Consider the following 19832-nt stretch of genomic DNA (forward strand, 5'->3'; position numbering starts at 1 on the left):
TTGAAAACTGTGATTATTAATTGTGTCAGGACCATTCAACCAAAGCACATTACTAATGCAGTCAAGGATTGTGTAAGAAGAACCGAACTGTGCACGTTTCGGGATGAACATCATACTGAGATGTAAAATACTTCTTTTGGAAACATGCTTTTGTTTTTGAAGCCAATATAAGAATTATTTTGGACAAGCAAATCAAGGAGTTTGTTCCGAAATACTTATTATATTTTGATGTTTTGTGAATTGATATTATTGAATATTGAGTTCTTGTTACAATACCGTATAATTTTCGGTGTTAACAAAAAATAAAAATAACTTTGCACCAAAAACTTAGAAAAAATTATTTAACTCTTCAAAAAAATTGACCGTGGTTAACACCATAGTTGTGTAATTTGTAATATTACAGGCTTTTAAAATAAACCGTCGTATACAGGATGCTGTCTTTTTTTTCTTTATTTCAGCAATTAACTTGTAAAAAAATACATGAAAATTGTGAAAAATGTCAAAAGGTAATATAACAACATAATACAATACAGATTGAAAAAATTGTAGATATTCACATAAATATAAATATAAATACACATTCATGTTTACATACATAAATAAACATTAATTCGCATATACATGAAAAGCATATTGCCTACATATTCCATTTGAAATTCAAGTTTCCTAATTAAAAAATTCTTCGATGGTGTAGCAGTTTTTGCGGAGTAAGTGTTTATTCAGGAGATTTTTAAAAATTATTAAGGAAGCTGCATTCTTTATGTAATCTGCCAGAGAATTATAGCAATTGCATCCAATATATTCAAAGTTTTTTAGATACCGGACGGTGGTATGCCGGTTGGGTGAAATAAGGTTTTTTCGTCTGGTACCATGTTCATGGTGTGTTCTGATGGCATTATAAGTGGCCTTATTTTTGAAAATGAAACAACACGTTTCGAGGATGTATGTGCTCATAACAGTCAAAATATTTAATTTTTTGAAAATCTCTCTGCATAACTCTCTTCTACTCACTTTTGCAATTATTCTGATTGCGTATTTTTGTAATAAGAACACTCTTTGTACAGAGGAACTTGCTCCCCAGTTTAAAATTCCGTATCTCATATGAGACTGGTAGTGGGCAAAGTATAAAGGCAGAAGGATATTTTCACTGCAATGACTCGACATAAACTTGAGTGCATAACATCCTTTTTTAAGTTTGCCGCAGACAATATCAGTATGTGAAATCCATGAGAGCTTTGAATCAAAGGTAATTCCTAGCATTTGATAGATTCAGAAGAAGACACGACGTTATTGTTATTTTCATACAACAAAAGCTGGAGGTGTTCCCGACTATTTGAACAAAACATCAGGGCATTAGTCTTTGATTTATTAATTATTAAATTATAGCAATGACCATGTTATCATCTTAGCATAGGTAGTCTCATCCAATAATTTTAATGATACTAAATATTATTCTATAATTAAAATGTTTGTGTCGTCTGCATAACATGTAATAATTTTATTGTGTTCGTTAAGTATGATTTGAGGCCATTGGCAAATACTATGAATAGAAGGGGGCCTATATTGATCCTCGAGGGACACCTTGCGTAATGCCTAAGGGATTACTGTTATTGTTGTTTATTTTAACAATTTGCTGTCTGTCAGATACATAGGATTCTAGCAAGCTATACGGCGTTCCCCTCAGTCCATACCTTGACAATTTTGATAATAAAATCTCATGACTAACAGTCAAATGCTTCAAAAAAGTCTATGAAGAGGCCCATAACAAGTTTTTCATTATCAAAAGATTGAATTATTTTGTTTTGGAATTCGCATAAGGCTGTCTCGGTACTTTCTTTAGCTGTAAAACCGTGTTGCGAGGATGATAATAGCTTTAGCAATTTTTTTTTCGTAGTCCCCATTTAAAAAAAAGCAAAAAAAACTCCACTTAGATGTCCATGACTTCAAATCCAAATGTTTTTTTAATATTGAACAACTTTTCTGAATAACATTTCCCGAGATTTTCCAAAATAAGAGTACTTTACTCTTGACTCAAAATCAAATATTTGAAGACTCCTCGTATATTACGTGTGTTTATCTGTATTTTGTTGGTGCATGTTCAGTTTTAGAGGATGCACAAATTTTTATCAGGAATAACTTTTTGTCGAAAAACCCTTAAATGAGTTTTCAATATAGTGCATACTTTGGGGATGACACTGTATAAAGTTTTGGCAAGAACCACAAGTAATTTTATAAACTTCTGATTTATTCGACACTAATGTTTGGGACCCCAGTGCTTGATATCTACTACCCAAGATTTTAGAGGGAGGAAATATAGAAAAACGAATTAACATCAATGAAGTCTGGCTACCTGCAATAAATTACACTCATAATAAGAGGCTATTTGAGTCAGCCAATAGAAATGAAGCCATGTCCATCGCCAAGGGAATGACACCGTAGGCTTAAACCTTGAAAGACTATGAGTTCAGCCTGAGCACTTCGCTCGTTGCCTCATCGCCTTTGATGATGTCTACCGCAGACAAAACGTTAGACATTAAAACCCGTTGGTTACTGCAGACAACGAATAGAAAGAACACGTTTCATTACAGCTGATGTGAAAAAATACGTGGTAATGAAGGTTCACACAATAAATTGCTTATAGGTAAACCAGTTTAAAAATGTGTTCTCTGATATTTCAAGGGATTTAAAATAGTAGGGTAGACGTTCCCAAACGAATATCAACTAGTTTAAATATCATATATCTCTCACCATGAACCTCTTATTCCTGCTGTCTCCGCCAAACCCCCTCCACTTTTCCTTGTTTTCAAACACTTGAGGCCCACTAGGCTCGTACATGTATTTAGGTCCAAGATCTTTTTCAAACGCCGTTGCGTGGGGATAAACAGGATTGTCCAGCCAGTTTTCTCCGTCCTGATCCTGGGAATCGTCTTGGTTGATGTCCAGGTCGAGATTTGGCTCGAATCTGTTCCACGGATATCGGTAGTTCTCGGTTGAAGGCTGCTGTCGTGGGTGGTTGTTCTCGTAAAGAGAAAGCAGGGTCAGGATTTCTTCGGGGCTCAGGTCTACTTCTCGCTTCATTCGGGATTCCAGCCTAACAGAAATGATGAAACATTTAATGAAGGGCATGAAGTGGATATAAATGAAGATAATTTTTTTCTGAATAAACATTATTCTTGATGATAAAGGAGAGAATTCAAAATCAGTCTGATGACTGTCGAGGAGAGTTTAAGGCGTATTAATGAAATGTACATTTTGAATCTTAGGCACAGAACTATTTGGGTTGGAATTTTTCTGCACTGGCGAGAGGCAATATCCCGAAACTGGTCGATCTACTCGACATTTCAGCGAGAATCTGCTACTAATCTCAGTGTGGCAATTTGATTCAATGTCCAGCGTGATATTAGCCGGGAAAGTAATTGCTTTCCGGTTGATATTTATCAGATACTACACTGTAGAAACGTTGGGAGATGTCAAAGTTTCGAATTTTATCAGTCATCAAAATTTGACATATTGGAGAATAGCAGAATAACTTATTTGAAAAATTAAGAAGAAACGTATCTTATATATTGAACAAAGTCGAGAGTCACATTAGTTCCATCATTTATAACTCAAAAACAGAATGACTGCATCGATTTCCATCATTTTAGTTTTACTGGATTTGTCTCCGCCTGGAATAGTAAAATAATATTGAAACATTTTGAGAGTCAAAGAAAAAAATTATCCAACTTCGTTATATGAAAGAAAGCCGCGAAATCGTTACTTCATTTATAATTCAAGAATGGAACGGCTAAAGCAATTCCCGTGATATTTTATTTGTTGGATTTGTCTACGCCTGGAATAGCAGAATAACTATTGAAACATTTCAAAAATTAGTGAAAAAAGATCAAAAATTGTCGACATTGCTTTGTTAGGCTATGACAGATGTCACTGAGGTTACGAACTTTGTGCTTGTGCGCGCATGAATAATTTTTCAAATGTAATAATAGCAATGTCGTCAATATCCATCATAATGTCGCGAATCCTTTACAACGAAGCCGTAACGCAATTATACTATAGAATATAGCGAATCAATTCACTGTAGATGAAGAAGAAATCGCACAAGAGGAGCTCTATGTTCAGCATTGGCATGAAACAATACTGAAGTTGAGTCAAACTGTCAAAATAGGAAACGTCTCCGATTGGAAAATTCATATAGCTTGTACATATTCTCCTTAGCATTGTTTATAATGAAACCTAAAGCTTATTGCTTTTTGCTTGTAACTTTTGCTTCCATCACGGCCCTCTGTGTTAAAACTAGTAAAAGTGTAATTAAAGTGTAATTTATTTGATAGCTAGTGAATCTCGATTATATATTTTGGGTTGTTTTTTTTTATTATGAACATAAATCCGTGAAATAACTTGTGGTAGGTTTTGAGATGACAGAAAGAAAATAAAAATTACTTTTGACAAATGGGTATTCCTTTCGAATATTTACACTGAAGCGGCAGAACCTACGAAAGTTATAGTGTTGGTGAGGTGGAACTCTATTCACAAAAAACATAAAATTTGCAAAGAACTTGATAGCAATAATTTGACAAACATTTTACACAAACATTTTACACAATTACAGAAATTAACGAGAAACATAATTTCGCAATTTACCACAAACCAACACACATACACACAGCAACAAAAAGCTGTATGGATGTTTTCAACTGATTTCTATGTATTTAGGTGTTTTGAAAACTGAAAAATACTCAAAAAATTTCAGAATGTCAGGTTATTTTGCAAAACGCAAAGGATTTTCTGGGCTAACTTGAAGTCACAAATAAATGGGTACAATTTTATTTTTATTACTGCCATAACTATCATTATTTTTTAAATAAAGAATGCCCTGTACCCAACTTTGCCTAAGAGAACGAGTTGGTGTATTGTATTAATATTGAAGGTTTGATGGATACATTTAATATCACTATGACCCAGTGCAATGACGTATTTTCATAGATGCTTCAAAAAAAAGCCTTAAGGCAGTTCTGTTCCACAGTGGCGGTGCCTTCATTCCTCTCGGTCATTCCGTACACCTCAAAGAAATCTACAAAAACCTGGAATTGATTCTTTCTAAATTAAAATATGAAGACCACGGTTGGCAAGTGTGCGGTGATTTAAAAATATTGGGTATGTTGCTCGGACAATAATCTGGGTTTACCAAATTCCTTTGCTTTTTGTGTCTGTGGGCTGTAGAGACCGAGCAAATTACTGCACCAAAAAGTGTTGGCCTCTGATAGCATAATGTTGGCAACAAAAACATCCTGCATGAAGTTTGGTGCTTCCTCATGAATTTCTTCTACCACCGCTTCACATAAAGCTGGGATTGATGAAGCAATTTGAAGTCACTTCCAAGAGATAAAGTCACTTCCAAGAGATATAAATGGCTTCATATAATTGATATCAAAGTTTTCAGGCCTCTCAGAGGCAAAGTTGAAAAAAGGTGTTTTTGTTGGACCATATATTAGACGACTTATGGCTGATCCACAATTCATCACAACCATGACGGATTCTCAAAGAGAGGGGTGGGTTGCCTTCAAAGAGGTCATAGATAAAATTTTAGGCAATACAAAAGAGCCTAACTACAAACAAATCGCCAAAAAAATTTTAAAAGCATTTCAAGCTTCAGGTTGCCTGATGGGTTTGGAGGTACATTTTTTTCATTCACACCTCGACTACTTTCCAGAAAATTTAGGAGATATGAGTGAAGAAGATTCTAGTGGCGCATTTGCTTTTTCAGCTGCAGGAAAGCCCGGAAAAACCTGCAGCACCATATCATCTGAAGATCTTGATTTGCCAATGTCATCTCTTTCGTAGGGTATCTCCAGACGCTCCAATGAATTCAATACATCGCCAGAACACTTAGTGACATAACTATCGTCAAACTCAAACCAGTCCGTTTCGTCTTTGACCAAGGCGTAATAATGACCAGATTCAACGCCAGAACCATAGTGAACAATGACTGCATATAGATTATAATAGTGGTCTGCTAGATTGAAGTGTTCATCAATTTTGAAACTCGTAAGAGTTTGGTGTTTCCATCAGAGGTTGAGTCATGTTTGAAGATTATCAGTGTTATTATTAGATTGACTGGTGCCTCAGATATACTTGTTTTCTTATAACAGTCAGTTAGTTTGGCGTATGTTTGGCGATACAGTTGATCATCACCTGTTAAAAGTTCCATTTTCAGATGATTTAACAATAAGCTTTGCACGGACTGGTTATTAGTTATATCAGGAAACGCTAGTTGAAGTTCCAGAAATTCACATACGTTTTCGCTAACTCTTGAACATTTACTACAAAGTCAAGTGAGGATTTTTCCAGCAAATGATTTACAAACACAAGTCGATATAGACTGTACGGAATCCTTCAATCCAGAGCGTCAGAAGTATTAATTCTGCTATTGTTTTGCTCATGAAGAGTATTCAACCAAAACCCCATGAATTTAGAACAATCCTCTTGTTGTCCTAACGAGTATCTAGTGGATTTCAAAGACTCCAGGAAACCGATTGGAGGAAAAGATACATTCTAACGAAACTGCAGCTGCATGAACAGGTGTTTGAGTTTGATGAATAAGTAGGAAATATTTTCTTTCTCGTTCATCATTAAAACCTCGTTTTTTAAATTCTTCGTAACAACACTTGTAAAATGCTATTCATGTAACAAGTGTTTCCTAAATTATCAACTCTCTACTGATTCGTAAGGAAGAACATGTTTCACAGAATCTGCAAAAGAATCATTTCTCAAGCTGCAATCGATCCTTCCAAGTGATGAAGGGTTTCGTAGAGGGATCGATTCGGCTCTTGCTTCATGAAGCTCTTCCATTGAAAAGGAACCAGAACCACGAGGACGAGAAGGTGGATGAATCACGTTGCGAATTAACCTTAATAAGAGACTGATGAATATCTACATATCTCGGTTTGTTTCGAAGTGGAAAAAATATACCAGGGAAGATGGAGCTTCTCAATGTTCGCAGACTACTGCTGGACGCAAAAGGAGTCTCATTGGGAAAAAGTGTTCAGTACTAATTACTGTATGTATTACAGATTGAATAATAAGTTTTGTTACACACTTATATATATATATATATATATATATATATATATATATATATATATATATATATATATATATTTTTTTTATAGTCTTTCATCTTTTATTTCAAGATGATAACTTGTTTATATAGATAGCTACAGTAGTCAAAATTTTTTTGTGAAAATTATATAATTATTATCGGAGAAAGTATTATTAATATAGAACAATTGATAACTGAAGAAAATTTAAAAATATGGTAAATTTCAATGTTGGACTGAGTATACCGGATGATTCTCTAAGGTGACTCACCCCTATAACTTTTTTATTATTGTAGATAGAAAAACGAAATAGGGGGTTGTGTATTATAGTTCAATTTAAATTTTTTGACATATTTACTTGCTTTGCCGTACTTCCGGTTTGTCCGGAAATGACCCAACTTTCGATTTTTAAATGGAACATCCTATATATTTTACTTATTTCTATCGAGAATGACATTCTAAATCCAAAAATACTTCTCTTGTCAACATTTGATAAATATAATAATTTTTATTCCAATTTTTATTTTTTGATTTAGAATGCCATGGCTCGTGTAAATCGCTTCATTCTTGATCAAGTAATATGGGAAAACTACGACTTATGACTTCACAGTCGTTTTAAAAATTATTTCACAGCCGAAAATATGAATTTTTCCAGTTATCTGAATATTTTAAAATAATTTAATGCCACACACATTCACTTTTTTTTCTCTATTTTTCTGAATAACTGCAAGAAAGTCGCCAAATTAGTCCATTAAGGTTATACATTTTCAAAATGGCCTCCTCCTTGATCACGGCAAAGTTCAACTTTTTCAATTGTTGCGCGCATCACATTGATTAGCTGTTCCTCAGTGATGATCTGGAATGCCACTTTATGCTCTAGTTCTTCACGAGTAGTCGATGTTGTATTGTAAACCTGATTTTTAATTGTTCCCCAGAGAAAAAAAATCTAGCGGAGTAAGATCTGGTGATCTAGAATATGAAAAAGAAATAATACATTTATAAAAATATGACAACTCAAGAATGTACCTCGCAGGCCACTGAATGGGTCTATAAGTGACAATCCACTTTTCTGGGAAAGTGTTTCTGTTTTAAAATCTGTTTTTCCGTTAACCAGCTGTCGCACCCCTACGAACGACAACCCTCAGAAGTCGAAACTTGTGCGAGCTAAGGATTAACGAGGTCTTACCTTTTAACGTGTGATTCCTAACACGGGTTGGACGGTAGCAAGTGAAGATCGATCGTTCAGACTAGGGCTTGAACCACCGACCAACACGGCAGTCAATTCAAGTGAGTGAACAAAGCACCCACGCCGAACCTCTTGGCTACCGACTGACATTCAGATGTTCTCTTACGACTTGAGAATTGTCAGGCTGCGCTCCATCTTGTTGAAAATTGATATCAACTTGGGTAGCCAGTGGCAAATCTTCAATGAAATCATTGATTTGATTTCTAAGGAATTGTATATATCTTTCCGCAGTCAGTTGTCCGTCGAAAATGTTTCCTCTGATAATACCCATCCAGCTATTGAAACCAAATCGCTCTTGAAAATTTTCTTCTTGCATCAGATGTAAATTCATTTGAGATCACTACCTTTTATTATTCTTATTGAACATATCCAAGTTGGTGAATCGGGTTTCATCTGAATAAATAATTTTAAATGAAAAACGTACATCTTCTTTGTATTTAGTCAAAAACCAGTTGCAGTAAGTTATTCTTTGGTTGTGATCATTATTGTAGAGATGTTGGTGTAGTTGGTACTTGAATGATCGATAATTATATTTATGAACGGACGAATAACTCATATCACACTCAGAAACAATTTGGTGAATTGACGCCGTACAATTCACAATTCACTTCAACTTAGGCCAACACGTCTACTTTTTTTTCTTCACTGACAATGAAGTTATTGACATTTTCTTCTGGTTCATTTCGCATTTTTCTTTCCAGTTTTGGAAAATAATGCCGAGTGGGATGGTGTCGATAAGGGAACCTCTGAGCATAAATTCGAGCTGCGTCAGTTGCATTCTTTTTTGTTTCTTCGTAAATTAGCAACATGTCAATTTCCTTCTTTCTAGTATAATTTGCCATATCTAATTATAAACTAAACAATAAATAAATTTTTAAAAGTGACAGTATATTCATTAGCCTATTTGTTTAGGTAGTCCTAACAACAGCTTCACTTGTTTGTCACGGATAACTAGACTAACATAAGTATACCGAACAGGTATTATTTGTAATTAGGTATAATCGTTTCTTGTAATTATTTAGAAAAACAGAGAAAATAAAGTGAAAGTATGTGGCATCAAATTATTCGTAAGAAAATGATCTTTCACAAAAAGCCGACGAGCCACCCCCTTTCCATTCGAAAAAATCTAGTTAACTGGAAAAATTAATATTTGAGATTGTGAAGTAATTTTTAAAACGAATGTGAAGTAATTTTTAAAACGAATGTGAAGTCATAAGCCTCAAAGTCGTAGTTTTCCCATGTTACTTGATCAAGAATGAAACGACTTACACGATTCATGGCATTCTAGATCAAAAAATAAAAATTGAATAAAAATGATTCTATCCATCAAATATTGACAAATGAAGTATTGTTGTATTTGGAATGTCATTCTCGATCGGAATAAGTAAAAATATATAGGATGTTCCATTTAAAAATCAAAAGTTGAAGACACTTCCGGTCAAAGGGGAAGTACGGCAAAGCGAATAAAAATGTCAAAAAATTTAAATTGAACTATAATACACAGCTCCTAAATTTCTTTTTTCTATCTTCAATAATAAAAAAGTTATGGGGGTGAGCCACCTTAGAGAATCACCCGGTATATTAATTCATATTTACATTTTTTAATGTATTTTTTATCGTCACATATTTGAGTGTTTTCATTCGCAAATCTTGCTTTGCCAATAAGACTAACTCTTTGAATAATCAAGCATATTTCATTATATTATTATTATTATAAGTAAGTAACGGGTAAGAGTATTCATAACATGCACCTGACCATCTCTGTTAAATATCTATTATTTCGTTCAGCTACACCATTCTGCTGACTTGAATATGGCGCCGTGAGTTGCATTTCTATACCTTCATTTTTCAGGAAATTCCTAACTACTGTGTTCATATACTCGCCTCCTCTGTCAGATCTGATGATTTTTGGTTTTCTGCAGAATTTATTTTCGACCATTCTGACGTAATCTTGAAGTTTCTCTGATACTTCGGATTTCTGACTGAGAAGATAAATAATGGAATATCTACTATAATCGTCTATGAAGGTGAGTATATACTTTTCTCCAGGAGTTATAGTACGCATGGGACCACAAGCATCAGTATATGTACCAAATCCAATACTTTGGTAGATTTTGTCAAAGATTTCTTTGGGAATGATTTTCTTGACAGTTTACCTTTAATGCAAGTTGCACATGTCAATAAACGTCCACAATTTTTGATTTTCATTCCATTCACCATGTTTTTATTTGTAATTTCTCGTATAATGGTAGAATCACGGTGGCCAAACCTTTTGTGCCATAAATGAATGCAGCCGTCATTACAGCCTTCCCATACAGTCATTGCTGAATTGTACTGATTTAGTTTATATAAATTACCAACCAGCGTTCTTTGAGCAACAAATGTATCATTTGATTTGATACAGTTGTTGCTTATCAAATTCGACTTTGAATCCAAGAAGTGTTAATTTCCTGACCGAATGTAAACTTGTACCGAGCTCGGGTACATAAAGGGTGTCCTTCACTGTGATTTCTGTTTTCTTATTGTCATCCAGAATACAAGTTAACTGTCCAGTTCCTACACCATAAGAACGAACTTTTCTACAGTAGGCTAATTCAACTTCACTCAGCAAATCCTTGAAATGCTTGAAAAAATCCTTATTGTTTGTCATATGGCTACTTGCTCCAGAGTCTATATACCATTCATGAGCTTGAGCTTTATCACTAACGTTAAAGCAAACATGAGTGTTTTCTTCAGTTTCTTCATTATCTGTAGAAACTACATTGGCTGTATTTGATTGTCTTTTCGATTTCTTATATGTCTCCTTTTCTTACAGGAATTACATATCACATTTTTCGAGTTGCAGTGCTCGAATGCCTTTTTAACAGACCCTTTCTTGTAAACTTTTAGAGCCATTTCACTAGTTGATGTGGAATTCTCCTTCCGCCTATGATACTCCTGTACTAATTTGCCTTTTACCATTTCTAGAGTCAGATCACACTCTGCCCTTCCTTCTAATGCTGTTACCAGATTTTCATAGCTTTCTGGGCGACTGCATAAAAGTAGTGCTACTTGTAGATTATCTGCTAGATTTTCTCCCAATGTGACTAACTGATCGATAATGCTCATGTGCTTTTCCATGTCACCATTTTCAGGTAATGTTGTTTTACATAACCGCTTCAGCAGAAAAACTTTATTGGTGAGAGTTGGTTTTTCATATTGTTTCCTTAAATTCTCCCAGGCTTCTTTGGCTGTTTTACAATTCTTAACATGTATCACTTGTGAATCTTCGATTAGTAAACCAATTGTAGCTCTCGCTTTACCATATTTTGCATCCCAATCACTGTTCTTTTGTTCAGGTGGGTTTTGAGTGACTATGCTCCATAGTTCTTCTTTCAGTAGAAGCATTTCAACCTTGCATTTCCATATTTGGTAAGTATTGCCATTCAGCCTGACTATGTTGAATTTTGTCACATCCATATCAACAACAGTTTTACTTATATATGCCAGCTTTATTGAAACGTGCCTGGGCCCATAACCTGTTTGAAGATACTTTATATTTAAGATGAGAACTTTATGAGGATTTTTATAATTTTTATTTCTAGTAAAATATAACAACTGAACTTGACAATATATATCAACATACAACCATAGAAACATCGAATCAAAAATATATAAATATAATGTGGCTCAAATTCATTTTTGTTGTTAATCTCCAGCAATTATAAGTAAGTAACGGGTAAGAGTATTCATAACCATGTTATCAAGACACATCCTGTATAAATAGAAGCGAAATTCATAATGAGCTCTGATTGTAGGATCGAAGCGAACGTGTTCTTGAACTATCTAGTTAATGAGTGTTATAACAGACCAAAAGTTTTAACGATTTTTATGCGTGCCAACAACAAGCACTTCACTCTATTTTTAGGAGTTTCGAGAGATAATGCCCATTACTACCAACGCTCAATTAAAAGCTATGACCGGAAAATACATGAGAAGAATCGGAACGTGATCAATTAAATTATCAACATGATATCTCTGGAAACATCGAGAAGCTATTAGCGATGGAGAAAAGGCTTTTACTGGTCCCCGGGTGGCGAATAATGTTAGATGTATCGATTTGTTCCACCGCTGGAGATAACAAATAACTTAATGGGTTTAGGATAATGTCCAGAACAAGGTTTTATGTCAGCATGGTAACAGAGAAAAACTAAGACTCAGTAATGACCTCATAATATCGTTAGAATCAAAGGAAGGAGAGCTTAATAAAATGTTCCACAAGGATCTCATTTAAGATTTGTTTTATAAACTTTCACAATTCCACCCAAACTTCGAATGTTCATCGATAGTAATCACCACAAGACCTCAAAACGTCATCAATAAATTTCCATTTTTCAATGAAAACTTTGCTATTTGAATATTACTGGAGTTGTATATTCTTGTGGTGCTGGAGTGCCTTGCTGTTGAAGTGGACTGTATTTGTATCGTTATTTTTGTACTCCTATCGCTACCACTCGAATCTGCGCTGGTTCTGGTAATTGAAAATGCTGTTGCATATATTTAATGAATGTATATTTTACGGAGTTACAAAAACCAACATTTCAAACTGTCGTTGTTTGACAATCCTCTTCTTCCGTCATCATGATAGTTGTCATAAAACATGATAGGGGCGTATCATATAAGAAATTCAACATATGTCCCCGCCTTGAAAGGTCGTGAACCTTCAGATTAATTGAAAATACAAATGAAATATCAACAATCAAAACAAATCACAATTTTTAACTTAAAGTTCAGAATCGATTGGCAATAAACATATTTTTGTGACAGCACGCTTCATTTCGCCACTAGTAGTTTTTACGGTTACAACTCGCACCACACCGTCATCACCTGGATGCAGTAACGTAATGCGTCCCATTCTCCAGAGTACAGGAGGAGTGTTTTCTTCCATTAGGATCACAACAGACCCTATCGCTATTTTGGATGGAGACTTATACTGCCATTTAGTCCTTTGCTGCAAAATGTGTAAATAATGCTTTTTTCATCTGGACCAAAAGTACTGTATCATGAGCTTCAAGTGATTATATCTAGACGCATGGGTGCTGCGATTATTGGGAACACTATTTTTGAGTACTGCTGAGTCCGTCTGAACATCCGGAGTGCCAGCGATAGGATGAAGGAGGCCTATGACATCAAGGCGAATGCTGGAGGATTCGAAATCGGCGACCTAGTTTGGCTGTACAATCCTAAGCGCCGCCGTGGTTTATCACCGAAGTTGCGGAACTCGTGGAAAGGTCCGTACAAAATCATGAAAAAGATTAATGACCTCGTCTACCGAATCCATAAGCCACCTCGAGGAAAGCCTAGGGTCGTCCATTTTAATAGACTGGCTCCTTATGCTGGAAATCACGACCAAGTTCGCGCCCTCAGACCACCAGAGGATGAAATGACGTTCCAGCAATTCATATCCTTATACTCGAACGGACAGAAGGTCGTACATGGGGTAACTCGAGAAGAGCCACGAGACCTTTTCAAGGTTCCAGTTGATTACGCCCTAGCTCACTGCGTGGCAGAGGATCTTCAAATGTCCAAGGGCATCGCTGTGGTATTCAACAAGAAATTCGGTCAGCTTCAAACATTACGAGAACAGAATCCAGAAGTCGGAGGAGTGCTACAGTTGAAGAAGGGCCAGAGAAACATCTACTTGGTGACCAAAAATCATTCTCGAGACAAACCGTCCTATGAAGATGTCTGGAGGAGTCTTACTAGACTGAAGGAGACGATGCTCGACCAGAATCTCGTGGAGTTGGCAATCCCGAAATTAGCCTCTGGGCTCGACAGGCTGGACTGGAGAATTGTGAGAAGCATGTTGGAAACGATCTTCAGATCCAGCGGCATCCAAATTTTGGTGTGTGGTAACCATCTTCCACGACCGAGCATAAAGACTGTGGAGTGTTACTTCCATCGAACTTCACAGTGCAAATATGGAGAGTTCTGCAGGTATCGACACACGCCAAGGATGACATTTCGGGGCGAAACGTCTTTAAGAAGGGGGCAATGTAATGAATCTGAAGCCGGCCCTGACTGATGTCCCAGTCAGCAAACGCATGACGCATCGCGAAATAGCGCGAAAGGTCCGGATGGGTCCCGAAATCCGCAGAGGGATCCGGAACGTTCGTTGACGATATAAAAACGTCGCTCTCCGTCCCGAAGAGTAGTCTGTACTTAGAAATTGAATCGTGCGTTTAAGGAAAGGAATCTAATTGTGAAGATAAATTAAGCGTTAGTTACTAAGTGTTGTACATAAATTAGTTGTGATAGTGAAATATTGTTAAAAATAAATTTGATTAAGACAGTTAATTATTTAATTCGTTACAATACTTTGTCAATCGAACAGCTGACTCCCACAAACCTCCAAAATGCGGAGAACGGGGAGGACTATGATGCCACGTTATTTTGTTGTGGATTAGATAATCTTTACTAATGTCAGAGTCTAAGAATTCAAATGATTCGTTGAGAATATTCTCGGCACCAATAAAATTAGTTGCATTGTCTGAATAGATGTGACTACATAGTCCAGGTTTTGAAACAAATCGTTTGAGCGCGTTAAGAAATCCTTCAGAGGTAAGATCGCTTACGAGTTCCAAGTGCATAGCCTTTGATGAAAAGCATATGAATATGTAAGATTTAATAAATTTTTTATTCCTAAATTTACTGTCTTTAATGAGATATGAACCACAATAATCCACACCAATAATTGTGAAAGGTCGTGATGGGGTTACCCGATTAGAGGGTAAATCGCCCATTTTGTAGTGACTATTGATGGGTTTAACACTAAAACACCTGACACATTTACGCAACACCTTACGCACTACCTGTCTTCCGTTCAATGGCCAATACTGCAGGTGTATACTAGAAAGAACCGATTGTGGACCAGCATGCAAATTTTTATGATGTTCATGTCTAATTAATAAGGTTGTGAAATAATGTTCTGCTGGAATCACTACTGGATGTTTATTGGAAAAAGATAAATCAGAATGTACTAACTGTACGCGTACTCTTATTCCACATTCATCCAAAAATGGATTTAAGCAACGTAATTTACTGCGAGAATGAACGCTTTGTTCCGCTTTAACAAATCAATTTCCACACATAATTCTTGGCCTTGAACAATTTTGATCACTGTTTGCGTACTCAGGGAAATCTCGTTTAGAGAAAGTTGACCTATGAGTTTATCAATACACCCTCGACTGGTATTTGCTTTGAATCGAATAATGTATGCAAATACGCGAATCATTTTTGGAAAAGAAGAAAATCGACTCAACATATTATCGGAAATATTAGGCGTAACGAGAAGATTGATGTTCTTTACTTCTGGTAAATCTAAAAAATCAAAATCAACACGCTTAGGCCATAAATGAGACTCTGCAGTCAACCAAGAAGGACTGTTCCACTATAAGGAACAATTACTTATCTGCTGAGGGCTCATTCCTCTTGATATAATATCAGCGGGATTGGATTCAGTTGGCACATGAAACCAATTTTTTTGATTAGAAATTTTCTGTATAGTAACGACTCGATTGGATACAAATGTTTTCAAACGACTGGCATCTGCATTTATCCATGCAAGAACTATCGTTGAATCACACCAATAATAAGTGCAATCAATGTTTAATTTGATTGATTCTATAACCTGTTGGCATAGCTTTGCAGCTAGAAGGGCACCACATAATTCTAGCCGTGGAATAGTAGCTCCAGCTAGAGAAGCAACACGGGACTTGGAACAAGCCAGCTTGACTGAAACATATCCAAATGAGTTTTTTGACCTGACATATATGCAACATCCATAAGCCAGTTGTGACGCATCACTAAAGGCATGAATTTGTACATAACAGGCATCCTGTAAAAGAATGTGTCTTGAAATTCTGATCGAGTTCACAAGGAAAATATTTTTATAAAATTCATACTACATTTTGAATAATTCAGAAGGTAATTCTTGATCCCAGTCAATTGTCTGAAATTATGGCAATTGCGAATTCGCAATTGCCATAATTTCTGTAAAATGAGCTTAGTAGTTGTTACAACTGGTCCAATAAGACCAAGTGGATCAAAGATTTGGGACATGATAGAAAGTACTCTACGTTTTATGAAGTTCAAATAAACGGGAACCTTGGTTATAAACTGGAAATTGTCATGAACTGTATCCCATATAATTCCTAACGTTCTTTAAGTTTGATTGTCCTTAATCATCAACTGGATTTTATTAGTTTGATTGCTATTTTGATGAGTTATTATACGGGGTTCGTTGGAAATCCATTGCCTTAGTACAACTCCTGCGCTACCGAGAATTGAATTCACTTCACAAATAAGCGCAAGAGCTTCATCGAAACTATTCGCACCTGAAAGCCAGTCATCCATGTGGAAATTCTGAATTATTGATTTACTAGCATAAGGAAATTTGTTTTGATTTTCAATCACTAACTGTTTTAGGCATCGCGTAGCCAAGTAAGAAGCCGGACCTGTACCGTAGGTAACCGTATGCAATTTATAGTGCGCCAGAGGCTTTGAGGGATCGGATCTCCACACTATTCTTTGGAAATCTTGGTGATCCGGATGAACCTTTATTTGCCGATAACATTTCTCTATATCTGCCGAAAAAACTGTGTTATGGATTCTATATCGCAAAACTATGGAAAAAATATCCTCCTGAATTCTGGATCCAATCATAAGGATATCATTCAAAGATTTATCTGATGATGATTTTGCGGACGCGTCAAAAACAACGCTCAGTTTCGTAGTAAGGAATGTTTTCTTTAATATGCAATGGTGGGGTAGATAGTATTTTAAATTGTTATTATTTTCGAATGCAATGGGAGACATGTGTCCAAGACTTGAGTATTCGTCCATGAACTGACAATACTGTTCCTTGATGGAACTATTTTTTGCAAACTTACGTTCAAGTGGTTGAAATATTTGTATTGCCATTGCTACGGAATCTCCAGGTTCATTATAATTATCACGCAATGGAAGCTTTACTATGAATCTGCCAGTTGCATCACGTCTGAAGTTATCAATAAAATTTTTTTCACATTCAAAGTCTTCCTTTGTGAAGCAGATTTGTTTATTAGGGCATTCCTCAATGAGGCAAAAAACCTCTAATTGTCTTTGTAACTTTGCAGATTCAGTTGTAGATACATTACAAAGAAATGAATTAGAATGACCAAAATGATCATATAGAGGACCACCAATGATCCACCCTAATTTAGTTTGTTACAGTATAGGCTGTTGCAGTATAGGTTTCTTTTAGTTTTTTAAACAATATTTATGTTATATCAGCAACTACCTCTGCAATTTATCTAAATATTTGTATGTAACTACAGCAACAATAAAGACGATTATTATTATAATTTTGGAATGATCAGGCAGTACGAATTACACACATCGGAAAAGTCTAGGGATATTTTTAAAAATGGCAATAACTTTTTTTTTAGATCGGGTGATTATTAAACGAATGTAACTTACAACAAAATTTATTAAATGGTCAAAAATACTGAGTGCGCATATAAGCAAAACTAAAAAATAATATGGCTCTTTTTTGGCACCCCGAAAAAAAAATAATACAAAAAAATTGGAATCAGTACAAAGTATGGCCTCCACGCTGGTTTATTACGGCCCTACATCTATCGTGCATCGACAAATTGAGATTGTCAATGTCTTGTTGATGTACATTTGCCCATTCAGCGATTAAAAGCTCTTTCAATTGAAACGTTGTGTGAATGTTCCCCATATGCGGAGTAATTCTTCGTTGAAGCATGTCCCACACATGCTCGATGGGATTCAGGTCCGGTGATTGTGCTGGCCATGGCAATACATCAACTCCTTAGTTGGTGAGCCAGTCAGTCACTAGACGCGCGACATGTGGACGAGCATTATCGTGCATTAGGTGGAAGTTTTCACCAACAGCACCAGCAAACGGACGGACGATAGGTAGAAGAATGGTGTCGAGGTACTGTCGAGCTGTGAGGGAGCGATTTGGAAAAACGAGATCGGTTCTTCCGCCGATCATGATTCCGCCCCATAGCATTACTGTACCACCTCTGTATGTGTGGACTTCCTGGACGTGTCTCAAACGTTCATTATTTCCAGGTCGTCTCCACAGTCTTACTCGACGAGAATATGGATGAAATCCAAATCTGGATTCGTCTGTAAACAAAACTGTGGCCCAATCATTTGCATCCCAGTTTTGATGTTCTTGACACCACTCTAATCTTCTACCGCGATTGCCTCTCGACAAAGGTGGAGGACGCGCTACAACTGCAGTCTTGAACTGCAGTTGTAGCGCGTCCTCGCCCTGGATGTTGTTCGGCTGGACTGCCAGTTTCACGGAAACGCCGCCACAATCGACTGATAACACTTTGGGAGACCCCTAAACGAAGAGCTACATCATTTTGTCGCATGCCACCTTGAAGAAGCCCTACAGCTCCATTCATCTCAGCCAATGGTAAGTGATGGCGTTCCAAGTTAAAGCACAATATTTCCAGTTTAATTGCTGAGCAAGAACTGCATAGAATATACAAACTCGACACTTTCAGATTATTCATTTTAGCCGAAAACCTACAGTTTGTAAAAAACTTGATAAAAGATTAGTTACCGTTTTTGCAGGCTTTGTTCAACCCATAGAAATCTACAGGGTGGTCGAGTGTACCAATTTAATCGAAATTAAACGACCTCATGCATTTATTTTTATGATATTTAGTATGTTATAAAAATATCCCTAGACTTTTCCGATGTGTGTATATTGTCATCTCAATCAATTTTGATTGATGATAATCATGATGGATCTACCTGAAAGTATTTGCTTCCGCATATTGTCGAAACATGGATTGTCTGGATGGAGATATAACGTTGGATTTAAAAGCATTACATTAAATTGATTCTTTCAAAGTTGGGAAATGAATTGAAATATAAAAAGTCATAATCACTGGAGACTGAGAACCATAAAGCGATAGTGTTTCATAAGAAATGCCATCAATTTTACGGTTCATAGTGAGAGCGTCCAGAAAACGCCTCCACATCCATAATCGGGTTGCTACAGGAGACAGGCTACAGTGACGCACTTTAATCGATTTATTTTCTATTTCTTTTTATCCGCACCGAGTTCCCGGCGTTTTCTCGTCATAGTGAACTTGTTAGCAGATATTCTCTGGTAATTGATAGTCACGAGTTCAGCCTGTTGATTCTACTTGGCCTTTACTTGTGAGTAAGTCGAGAATGTGAAAATTGCGCCTCGGGAAAAGAAATACTATGCTTATTTTTCAAACACAACTCTTATTCGCGAAAAGAATGTAAGATTAATTTGAGAACCTACATTTGATATGAAAATGGAGTGTTTTTTACGAAGTGATTGTAAAAGTTGTAGAACACAAAAGAGCAACGTTTTCAAATTCCTTCGTTAGTACGATCAAATTAATATAATAAACATATTTTCATGAAAATCACTAGGTTGTTTCAGA

The 19832-nt window shown here is 36.0% G+C and overlaps 1 protein-coding gene across 1 annotated transcript in view; it reads right to left on the reverse strand.

The window, feature by feature from the left end:
* The window catches only part of LOC111506660 (uncharacterized), a 62388-nt gene that overhangs the window by 4310 nt on the left and 38246 nt on the right, over nt 1–19832 (reverse strand). Inside the window, exon 5 of the mRNA XM_074175945.1 lies at nt 2749–3091. Within this exon, the coding sequence (XP_074032046.1) occupies nt 2749–3091 (343 nt within the window). The remainder of the gene's footprint in view (nt 1–2748; nt 3092–19832) is intronic.

The sequence above is a fragment of the Leptinotarsa decemlineata genome, unplaced genomic scaffold (genome assembly GCF_025532065.1).
Source record: "Leptinotarsa decemlineata unplaced genomic scaffold, Ldec_3_MD MMD2_tig00001393_RagTag_RagTag, whole genome shotgun sequence".
Taxonomy (NCBI): domain Eukaryota; kingdom Metazoa; phylum Arthropoda; class Insecta; order Coleoptera; family Chrysomelidae; genus Leptinotarsa; species Leptinotarsa decemlineata.